Consider the following 12,030-nt stretch of genomic DNA (forward strand, 5'->3'; position numbering starts at 1 on the left):
CTCTCACTTCCCTTTAACTTCCGTCCCGTCCGCTCAAAATTACCACAGTTCCACTTTGTCAAAACACAACTTCCACAAGTCGATTTTGCAAGAAATGGCATGACCGTCGTTTATTTATAGCCTCCTGAAGAAGCCTAAACTGTGGGTTCAAATACATAAATACATATACAAGCACACAAACAAAATGTATTTACAAAACCACGATGGATAAATAATTTTCTTTCACACTTCTTCCTCATCTTATTGATGACCGCAACATTTCAACTGCAGCTGAAATCAGTTACTGACATCTGAGAAAGAAAGAAGACTTTGTAGCTGCTACAGGACCAAGAGAGAGAGAGAGAAAAAACAGCAAATCTGAATTAACTGACATGTTTTCAGTTTTGTTTGGATATTTTTGTCTTGCTAGTCCACGCGCGTGCGCACACACACGCACACACACACACACACACACACACACACACACACACACAAAATATCATGTCATACTCAAAATCTGACATATGCCAAGCAGACACTGATATCAGTGGCTGAAAAGGAAGATGTAGTTAATGCAACGGTGACCTTGATAGTTTTTAAACAGAGATTTCCTTGGGCAGTTTTGCTGTTGTTAGCCATCGGTCTCCGTTAGCTTTGAGCTAAATAAACGTGGCTGGCTCTTCCTGCATTCTGAAGATGCGGAGAAGTGATGCAGGAGGGGAAGAAGGTGTTTGTGAGAGCTTCCCTGGGTGGAGTAACACTTTACTGAGTAAGGATATCTATAAAACAACATCCTTGGAGCTCAGGAATCATTTTGAGAGATTTAAACTTTGGCCACGCCCTCTGGACGCTGACTCCTTCCTGCTGCCGTGACGCTGCTGTACTTGGACCCGCTGCTGTCATCCAGGGAGCGTTCGTTGGACTGAGTCGTCTGTCCGTCCAGGTCGTCAGCCAGAGCTTTCCTGTACACCCCTGCCAGACTCTGCCTGAACGCCCCCCTCACGTTCAGCCCCATGCAGAAGTACAACAGCGGGTTGACGCAGCTGTTGATGTAGGCGATGCCCTTCGCCACGGGCTGCCAGATCTTCAGCACAGCAGCCTTACTGTCCACCATCTTGACGAGCAGGAGCCAGTGGTACGGCCCCCAGCACAGGAAGAAGGCAATGACAAGTGCTGCTAATATGCGGAGGGGGCGGGACTTCCCTGACAGGCGGGTGCGTTTGATGCCGACTCCAGCCAAGACGTAGCAGATGAGGATGACCAGGAAGGGCAACAGGAAGCCGCACAGGAAGCGGATGGAGTAGAGCGCCAGTTTAGCATCGTTGTCCCCCTCCTTTGCCTCCTTCACAGCGAGGGAACACTTACTCAGGTTGTTCTTGCCCGGGTAGACTTGGCGGTAGACGTAATAGGGACTGCTGAAGATGACTGCGGTGACCCAGGTGCAGACAGCCACAACCCTCGCCACCCACAAGGTGCGATGGCGCTTGGTGAAGACCGGCAGCCACACGCACAGGGCTCGGTCCAGACTGATCACAGCCAAGAAGAAAACGGAACAAAACATGTTGGCGTATTTGAAGAAGCCATTGAACTTGCACAGGAAGAGTCCAAAGGGCCAGTGATCGAACCAGAGCTTCTTAATGAGGGAGAAGACTCGCGTGAAGCAGAAGATGAGGTCTGCCACCGCCAGATTGACCAGCCACACGTTGGTGACCTTTGGCTGCAGGAAGAAGGCAAGCAGAGGAATGAATTTAGAAATTTCTACGACCTCTCATGTTTAGGTTTTTACTTCTCTTGTGTATGCTTTGTGCATCCCTTTATTTTTTCAGAATTTGTTCTTGAATCTTTCGGGAAGTTCTTGTAAAACATTATCATCATTAAGAGAAACTCTTGCTCTAGGAAACTTTTGGAAATACAATTCCTGATCAAATCCCTGCACAACAATGACAAAACAACGAGCTTTGAAAATGTTTCATTTGTCCGTCAAAAAGTATCTTTATCCACCTTGAGCTTGAACCCTGCCACCCAGATCACCACAGAGTTCCCGGGTATTCCGAGCACCACGGTCACCGTGTACAGGACGATGGAGACATTGTCCATGATGGCGTCAATGTCCACGGTGGTTGCTTCGTCATTCTTAGAGGAGCTGAGGACGGTGTAAGGCGCAGAAGCATTGGGCGACATTGCGGCACTGGGAAAGAGAGGACGCAAGAACATCCTGAAAAACAACCTTTTAAGCACATGTTCCAGGCTCAACAGCTGATTAGGCGTAAGACATTCGAGGAGCAGAGAGAAATGACGACGGACTGAACCACGTGTGAATGTCGGAGGTGGCACAACACTGTGTTTGACAGCCAAGATCAAAACATCCAAAATGGAAAGTAGAAGCAAGCAGCACTCACTTCCCCGGGTCTGACTGCTGACCAACCTACCCTAAAGGGAACTTCCTTTTTTTTTTAATCAACCTGAATTCTGTTTTCCTAACTTGTTTTAGTCTGAGTGAGTGAGGCAACCAACCTTTTTTTTTTTTTTTTTAAATCTCTCCAGTATGGAGCTGCCCGCAGCCCCACAGCTCACTATCATGACCACTGGGCCAACTGGCCACCGTCAAATAAGACCCAATAAAAGTGTAAGCTGTCAGGTCTCCGCGTGCTGCAGAATATCACATTACGTAACGTTCCTAGTCTTGAGTCTTCACGCTACGGTTTTGAGGAACTGAAGGAATTTGAAGGAGGAATAAGGATTTTTCTTCACCAGGCAACACACGCAAAACATCCTCGGGAAGATTAAATTCTGGGGATTCAAGATGGAGTCAGACCAGCAGCTACGACCTTCAAACATCTGCTTGCAAAACACATTCAGATTCTGTTTCAGTGCGTTAGAACTGTTTCGAACAATTTGCAGTAACAAAATACCGTATTCACAGTAATACATGTTTTAAGTTCAGCAAGATCATCATCAAAGAACAAGAACTCACAATGAAGTGAAAACTCTACAAAAAATGGCCCTGATTTTACTGGGCCTTCCTCTCCTCTTATCAAGTCAATTTTGAATGCTACATCGGGGATGAATAAAGTTTTCTAAACTTGAATCTCGGAATCTAAATAATTATTGCTGTGAATATCCCTCCCACCATCAACAATTACAAGAGGAAAAATAATAGCGTATGAAAGGAGCATCTTGATTTGATATTGTTCAACGACGAGTAATGCGAGCAGTGTCATAAATATTGTAACAAATTACCAGTCCACAGGAGAAATCAAGTAAGCCAGGAGCAAATGTCAACTATGTGACTTTTTTTGGGGGGGGGGTAAGGACCCCAAAACTGCTTCGTGGACAGAGGCGATTCTTGGGGTTGGAGGTAAATCCTGAGTGGCGCCGTTCGAAAGAGGCCGAAGCCTCGTCTGTCCTCTACGTGGTTCAAGCACCACGCCGAGTTCACTTGGAAAGGTGCTCAGAAGCCGATTCTCACAGGTCAACGGCAGCCTAGTAACAGACGTGGCGCGCTGACTCCGTCCGTCCAGACGCTGATGTCTTCATTCAGCGCTGATGCTTTTTCTCCAGGCGTGACTCACATTACCTGAGAGTCACAGCTGGTCAGACGCCAGACGGGTCGTGATCAACCTCGCGTCCACCAAAATAGATTCTGTGCGAACGAAGATGGAAACGTAAATAAACAGAAAAGGAGCACAAAAAACGTGTGATGTTGACCAGTCAGACGTCAAATTGACCCGGATGAGTCATCGTGCCTCAGTGTCTCAGTGTGTGTGTGTGTGTGTGTGTGTGTGTGTGTGTGTGTGTATGTGTGTTTTCTGTATCCCTATTGTCTGTGTGAGATGTGTGTCACTGCAGAAACTAACATACAAAAGGATATGTAATGAAACATGATTACTGTGTGTTACAACATTAGGCTGCATGTTACAATACAATACGTCATATGTTACTGTACTTTATGTTACTGTACTTTATGTTACATCATGTTATTGTACTTTATGTTACTGTACTTTATGTTACATTATGTTACTGTGTGTTATGTAACATCATGTCACTGTACTTTATGTAACATCGTTACTGTACTTTATGTTCCATCATGTTACTGTACTTTTGCGTTACATGATGTTACTGTACGTTATGTAACATCATGTCACTGTACTTTATGTAACATCGTTACTGTACTTTATGTTCCATCATGTTACTGTACTTTTGCGTTACATGATGTTACTGTACGTTATGTAACATCATGTCACTGTACTTTATGTTACATTATATTACTGTACTTTATGTTCCATCGTAACTGCACTTTATGTTACATTATGTTACTGTACATTATGTAACATCATGTTACTGTACATTATGTAACATCATGTTACTGTACAACATGATATATTACAATAAGTCATAATACTGTACATTATGTTACATTATGTTCGTGTAGGTTATATAAGTGACACTCCTCAAGTTACAGTATTTTACTGTACTTCTCACTGTATTGTTACTTTACATTGCATTAGATTTTGTTACTGTGCGTTGTGATATGATGCATGGCGATGAGTCCCACTGCAGTACGTGAGGTTAGCTCCTATAACATTTCATCTCATTACTGTTACAGTATGTTACAAGTCACACGGTGATGTGTTACATCATGTCAGGTTACGTTACTTGAGCACAGTACATTGCACTACTGTACAATACGATAAAATACAACGGACTATGATTACGTTACATTATGTCATGTTGCTTTATGTAAATTAGATTAACTTACAAGAAAACACACATTACATTATGTTACGTAAGTATAAGGAGCCAGCATGGCTCAGAGGTAGTGTGGCCGTCTAGTAAACCAAGGTTCGCTGGTTCAATCCCCACTTCCCCTGTTGACCATGTCCAAGTGTCCTTGAGCAAGTTGCTGAGCCCCTAATTACTGTCATCCCACCTCTCACCCAATGTCAGCTGGGAAAGGCTCCACCCCCCGTGACCCTTAATGTTTAAGTGGTATAGAAAATGGATGGACGTTTAAGTGTAAGTTATAGTGTAGTTTTGTTACGTCACAAAACCTCATCAATGACGTGATGCAGTTTCCCCTTAAGTTTCTTGTTCGTCTGTGGGATGCGGGGAGCGCCTCAGCAGAGGTGAGTTCATAGGAAGCAGTCGTAAGGAAACTGCCAGTGAGCTTCACGGAGAAGTGAAACATTTATGAGATCTTTGCTGCTCATGAAACAGAAGCGTAGCTCTCGGTTGTTCGTCCACCCCCCAGTTCCAGCCGGGTTGGACTATGTCCAAAGTCGAGGACAGAATTTGTGAGTATCTGTAAAGACGCCGGCAGCAGAAACAGCAGAGTCGGGCGGGTCACTTTCAAAACGTGACAAATATGACACTTACTTTGATTTCAAAGTAATAATACTCTCCAACATTACTCTCCCGGCACAGTAATCAGTCACACATCAATCAAAAAAAGAAGAAGGTGGTCTGTATTCAGTAATTCTGTCATGGCGAGTTCAGGACCGTGATGGATCTGTTGTTCAAAGACTGCAAACAGTCGTGGAAGCTCCAGGCTGGATTGTGAAGCTCCTGAGAGGGAGAAAGCTGCTCTGGACCAGACTGAGAGCGGAGCAGCGCTCTGCTCCCCGCAGCTTCTCACTGAGAGCAAACTGGTTCTTCCCCTGGAAGATAAAAATCTAGTAACCGACAAGAGGGTGAATCTCAGGTAGCTGCAGGAATATCGCTGGACGCTGCTCAGTCTCAGTGGACGTGAGAGAATTTTCCTCTGCTCGTTACAGGCACGCATCACAGCGGCAACACACAAATGTTTGTGATGTGTTCATATCAGGAGCTGAGGGAAACCTCTGATGTGGTCAGGAGTGAAAGAATGAAGTCGAAATCTCGCTGCTTCTCAGAATGTGGGGTTTCTCTTTTTGTTGTCGAGCCATCGTTCCTTTTTCCAGCAAGAAGATTTGACCCAAAAAATAAAGAACCACAGCTTACCTGCAGATGTTGATGTGGTATCACAGTCTGGAGGGAAGACGCGCTGTAGCTGTCTCCCTCTCAACCTCTTCACCCCCACCACACACACACACACACGCACGCACGCACGCACACACACAGACTAGAAGACTTCCTCTTTCTCTTTTGTTATGTCACGTGTCTCTCTGTCTGTGGTCGCTTCTCTCTTTTTTTCGATGAGTCTCTTTGGATGCAAGAAACAAGTTGAATGACCATCAAACATCATCAACCAATCAGATTCCTGCCAGAGGGGACAATGACCTCTTGTTATTATAACAAATAACTCTAGATTCCTCCAGGAAAATGGCCCAATTGATGCATCCTGGAAAACAAGTCATCCTGCAGTAAAACATGAAGTAAAGTTGCTGAATTTTTTTCCCATGGGGGGGGGGGGGGGGGGGTCCCATGCAGTAAACATACTTCCACCAAATGTATTTTGCTAGGAGTCCATGTGGTTTCTCACGACGACTAAATCTTAGCCCCGTTGTCCCCTTCAGCCTCCAATAAAAGACAAGACAAACATGCCAGGGAGAGCATCTGGGTTTAATCAAGCCCCGTTTCCCTCTGCCCCTCAGCAGCGCTACGCTCTGTAAAAACGTCCGCCGTCTGCGTTCCCCTCCACCGCTCTGAGACGAACGCCGTGGTCTGGAAGGTCCGAAGAGTGACGCTCTGGTCGACTCTCGTACACAATCACAGGGCAGCTTGAGGGTATTGGTATTGAAAAGAGAGCAACCACATTTTGGGAAGTGAACTTGTGTACTATAAAGTGTGCATTAGACCATGCTAAGTGCATGCGGCTGTAAAACACCGCCGTCCACACGGGCGCTCAGTCCATCCGTTCGCCTCAGTGAGCTCCCGGTTTGACAGGCTGATGGATTAAGACTTCCTCCTCCACATCCCCTCACGTTTGAATGTCGTAGAGCCCATCAGAGGAGGCTGGAGAGCAGCACCATCTTCGCCTGAAAACTTTGTCATGAATGTGTTTGTGTCATTTGTTTTACAATCGTGCGGAAAGTGAAGGTGAGCGGAGCGGCGGGCGCCGGCGTCGAGGCTGCCGACGAATCCAGGAGCGCATCTGCTCCAACGGGGGTTCTGCAGGTGTTTCACCGTGAGCGCTGGCAGAAGTCTGGTTCTGTTCATGTTCAGCTTCTATCTGCAATAAAACCGATGGACAACAAGTGCACGAGAAGAGAGTTGGAGTGTGTGGTCGTCGCGGTGTGGTGGCGCGCGTTTCTCCCAGCTTTATGCAGGACATTCATGGAGGAATATGACGGTCGAGAAGAGGAAGAGCAGCCAGCAGTGTGACACCAAACCACGTCCAGATCGGGATCCCGTCAAAACAAAAACCATGTCACCCGTGAACGTATTTCAGCGCGTCCTGTGTTCCCCTCCAGTCGATGAGAACCGACGGACTGAAAATTGTGTCCTTCGCCTCAAAGAGGAACCTTGTGGTAAAATCAGTTTCTAAAGAATTCAGTGGTCCTCCGTCAGTGTGTGACCTCATGTTGGGCACTTGTGTTTTACAAGCCTGACTCATTCATCGCTTTCATCATCAACGGGCCTTTTAATGATCAAATAAGTGAAAGATGGCGATTTTTTTCGCCTGATGGTGTCGAAAATTCCCATCTTAGGAAAAAAGAATATCAACATCAAGTTTACACGGTTGAGGATCTGGTGACTCGGCATGTCGGCTTACTTTAGTGATCGACTGTCAGAATGAAATCTGTTTAACTGATCCTTGTGTCGTGATCCAGTCTTCCTGCGCCCCCTCCCGTGATGACCTCATGCGCCTCACCTGTGATTATTGCCCCACCCGTGTCTCGTTCCCCCGCGTGTATTTAACCTCTGTGTGTCAGTCTGTCTCTGGTTTTGTCCCCGTCGTGCTCCGTTTCCACGTCGCGCTCCCTCCTCCGTGTTTCTTGTGAGTTCAGTTTTCGTTTGGTTTTGTTTGTACTTTTATTGAGTTTAACTTTCAGTCCGGTTTAATCTCGGTTTTATTGTACTTCTCACACGTCCGAGCTCCGGCCTGTGGGCTCCTTTGTCTGATGCTTTGCTTCCTTGGGCTGTACTTTGAAAGCCTGTTGTTTCTTTGCCTTTTTGCATTAAATACCGTTTGTCAAACACTTCCTGCCTGCCGTCTGTGTTTGGCTCCTGTTTTCCCCACAAACCCTAACATAAATGGTAAAAGCAATTAAACAGGAATGTTCTGTAGTTGTACTTCTAAAAGCTGCATACTAATACTGCATTGGCAGTTCAGGTGTGTGTTCTGGGGTTGTGTGTGTGTGTGTGTGTCTTGCCTATGCTGCCCTCTGGTGGGTAAAATATCACTTGCATCTGTGGTTTGTCAGATTTTGAAGCACTTCAATGACGGGACTGAAACAAAAACTCTGACTTCAGTGACCCAAAATTCAAGTCGATGCTTTTTCTTGCAGCAACAGACCTGCTCAGCTCAGCGCTTCCACTGATGCTTCCTCACATCTCTGCAGTACAACTTGATCAGGTACTCCCACTTAGCCCCCGCTGTTGTATTTGCACCTAAACTCCTGATGGGTGGCTGAACCCCCCCCTTGTTATCTCGGTCATGTTGGGATGTTTTCCACCTTTTGGGAAGATGTGGAACCTCTTGGCTTTGGGACCCTGGACTAGATCAGCTCTGTACCTTCAGGACAGACGAGAAAAGCAGGGACCAACGGGTACATAGAGCGCGCGCGCGCGTGTGTGTCTCTCTCTTGCTGGTCTTGCTCGACTTCCTTCCTTTCACTGATGTCACCCGTGTCACATTCATCAGTAGCTATATGCAGTACAGTTACTACATTATTCCTGTATCTTTTGTGTTCCTCTTGTTTTTAAGAGTGCGTTGGGATTCTTGCCCTTTCAGTGACTCTTGTATGTGGGTCATGCTGAGTTTCCTCTGCAGGATCAATGTGGGCACGTGTCTGGTGGGCTGTAGAGCCTGAAGTGCCCTTTGAGGTAAATAAAGCTTCAGTACTTCATCCTCTGCAGACTTGTGCTGCTGTAATACTTCGTTCTGCTGCTGTAATACTTCCTTCTGCTGCTGTAATACTTCCTTCTGCTGCTGTAATACTTCCTTCTGCTGCTGTTGGACCAGACACAGAATTCCTTCCACTGCTCAGGGTTTTTTTTTTCCTCTCTACATCAGGAATGCAGAAGTGCAGTTTCTACATAAAGAATCTCAAAAGGAGGACTTAACCTTGACATTTTGCACGCGATACATCAAAAAAAAATTCCGTGGATTTGCTCAGACAATATTTCATTCATTTAGTGGAACAGCATAAATGTCTTAATTTAAAAAAAAGTTTGTTTTTTCCAGATGTTTTGTGATTATGAGAAAAGGCTTTGATTCAGCGTCGGTATATTTGTGTTTTATTAGGTGACTGCTGTGCCTCTTTCACCTGTTGTTTTTCTCCCAGGAGAGTCGCACAGAGATGAATAAAGTTGCAATGAATATGGTAAAGGTGATTATTTTTGATCTCTGAAGCTCTAGATTCAGTTAATGGAATTAAATACACAAAGATGGCCAGCAGGTGGTGCTGTAATATCTATATTTACAACCCACCTGACTACATTTCCCTCAAATTTAGAATTTTTTTTGCTTCAGCGAGACTTCACCCCAGGAGTGTATTTCACCTCTCTAGTACTCACTAACAGGAGTCTTGAGCTTACAAATGTTATTTCCCCCCCTCCTGCATCACTTCTGTGACTCTGGGATGCAGAGGGGCCAGCCACGTATATTTAGCTTGGAGCTAATGGAGACTGACAGCCTAACTGGCAGTACAACATCACTTTATAAACTCTCAGACGCAGCATCCAGGATAATCCACATCCTCCTAATCCAACCGAGTGCTCAGTAACAGGGTTTTACAGTTGTCAGTAGCCTTTAGCTACCAGCTAAATAAACAGGCGCCTAACAGTTCTAGTAATAGTAGCGCCACCTGCAACAGGAAGTGAAGCTGATGATGACGTTGGTGAGTCTCCACAGTCTGCCGGGTCACGGTGACTCTGGTTCTGTGTCATCGGTAAACCTCAAGACAAAACTCCAGCTGCTTACGACGACGCAGTAAAAGAGCCGATAACAGATGTTTCCCTCAGGCAGCCATGATCCATCACCCTGACCAGTAGCAATGACGACCACACACACACACACACACACACACACACACACACACACACACACACACAGGCCTTTTACATTTAAAGTCAATTAAAAGCTTTCACTAGGGGTCTAATCTGAATTCACACTCCTCCTAAAGCTGCACGGTCTAAAACGCTCAGGAGAACCTTGCTGCTTTCTCCTGGAAACAAGGAGTCGTCTCCATGGTAACTCCAAGCTCATTTTGCCGAATATCTACCTTTTTTTTTTTTTCTGTTAGCCTAACAAGCTACAGAACACCCGTAAACCAACCAATCTCCGCAGCAGGAATCAGGGCTGCTGTATGATGAATAAATACACGTTACATTCAGCGGCAGGACCACCCTACAACTTGGATTCCATGCTGTTTCCTCCATTCTCTGTCGTGCTGATTGGCGTTGGAGTCCTGACGCTGATGGATGTTAGCGCCACTAACCCAGATTACAGGACCACAGAGGTCTTGTCCCTGCATGACTGTGTCTGACTGACCTGAAGGGGATTTTTTCTTTCTTTCTTAAAGTCGGAAGTGTTTTTTTTTTTTTAACCCAGCGAGTGTTTGAAGATGGGAACTTGTCTTAACTTGTCAAAAGAACCACAGAAATACTTCCGCTAATGTGTTGTGGTGGAGCAGCGATGAAGTGTCTCCTACATGCGACCCACTGATGTGCACATGGCTGCAAGTGCTGCTTTCGAAGTGATGCAGCGTGAGAGTCGGAGTTTCTAAGTTGGGAGGTCGTTCCTCTGCCTTTGTTGTCATCCAGTGTTCATTTCGTTCATGAAATACATGTCGAAAGGTCTTCGTTGACGACCTTTTTTTAAATGTCTAAGACAAGACGTTGACGAGCTAAAAGTAGATCTTTGATCATAAAAACGAGGATGAAATGTTTCATTTCTGTTGATGAGACTGAGACAGGACTGGAGTGTGAGTGGTGTGCTACTGCACATTCAAAGTGCTTGATATTTTCCCCAATTGTGTGTCTAGTCTGTCTGTCAAAATGCATCCCTGTCATTGGTTGAATTGGTTGAGGGACATGCGCAGCGGGAACCCCTGCCAGATGTCAGAACGACAGCAAGTTAATGACGTGACGGCAAGTTCAGCACAAAAGGGGTTTGGAACAAAGATTAACTATACGGGCGCACTTCAGTGGCCACCCAGCGGAAAGGAAAACTGGCTGCACCGAACTAACAGGAGATGGAGAGACGCCCTGTGGCTTCAAGTCAGGCGGCAAGAACACAACCAGTCTCAAGAGACACTTAAAGGTGCACCACCCCTCCATTTATGACACGGTAAATTAGCTAACTGTAGCGGCTAATGTTAAATGATAAGTCCTGATGCTAACTAGCGTGAAGTCAATGTCACCGGGCAGTTGCTAAGTCCACTGGCAAATTTCTAGCATGTGAAATGCGCTTACTGCCTCAGATCGGACAGGACAGCCCAGCAGCATCTCAGAGACGTCTGGAGACATCCGCCTGAGGTCAGGAGTCCGTGGATTTCAGGTGAAGTCATGAGTGAAATGTTGCTCTGTGAATTTCAACACTTAATACAACCTGTCACCTTCGTTCCAGTTTTCGATGCCTGTATTAGCCTAATTGAATTATTTTAAAAAGAGAAAACATTTTCACTAAGAGTCGAGTAAAATGTAAGGACTTTTCTATGAAAATTTCAAGGAAAACAAAGACTAAAATGTGACTAAAACTAATAAGTACTTTCGCCTAAAGACCAAGTCTAAATCTAAAGTAGCTGCCAAAATTAACACCGTCGTCTTCCTGATCTTTCCAGAGAAGAAGAGCGATGCCGTGAACATGAGTTGCATTTTAATGCCCAGAGCCCTTCAACAAACATTAAAGTGGGAATTTCACCCCCAAAAATGAAACCTCAGTCATAATCTACCCTCCCGATGGTG

General features: G+C 45.5%; 1 protein-coding gene across 1 annotated transcript; it reads right to left on the reverse strand.

Moving 5' to 3' along the window:
• Positions 1 to 147: 147 nt before the first annotated feature.
• Positions 148 to 6,056, reverse strand: LOC147240321 (N-formyl peptide receptor 1-like). The gene is made up of 3 exons (XM_086193489.1): positions 5,959 to 6,056; positions 1,981 to 2,167; positions 148 to 1,696 (listed from the first exon to the last, which is right to left on the reverse strand). The coding sequence occupies exons 2-3, from the start codon at positions 2,158 to 2,160 to the stop codon at positions 803 to 805; spliced, it is 1,074 nt and encodes a 357-aa protein (XP_086049615.1). The 5' UTR covers positions 2,161 to 2,167; positions 5,959 to 6,056; the 3' UTR covers positions 148 to 802.
• Positions 6,057 to 12,030: the final 5,974 nt, after the last annotated feature.

The sequence above is a fragment of the Aulostomus chinensis genome, chromosome 22 (genome assembly GCF_037954235.1).
Source record: "Aulostomus chinensis isolate RoL2024-O1b breed Wild chromosome 22, RoL_Achi_v1.0, whole genome shotgun sequence".
Lineage (NCBI taxonomy): Eukaryota > Metazoa > Chordata > Actinopteri > Syngnathiformes > Aulostomidae > Aulostomus > Aulostomus chinensis.

Excerpts from the sequence above, each read along its gene's own strand:
- LOC147240321 (XM_086193489.1), bottom strand. The coding sequence starts at position 2,160 with ATGTCGCCCAATGCTTCTGCGCCTTACACCGTCCTCAGCTCCTCTAAG. Across the intron at positions 1,697-1,980 it reads TGGCAGGGTTCAAGCTCAAG|CCAAAGGTCACCAACGTGTG; the intron begins GTGGATAAAGAT and ends TTCTTCCTGCAG.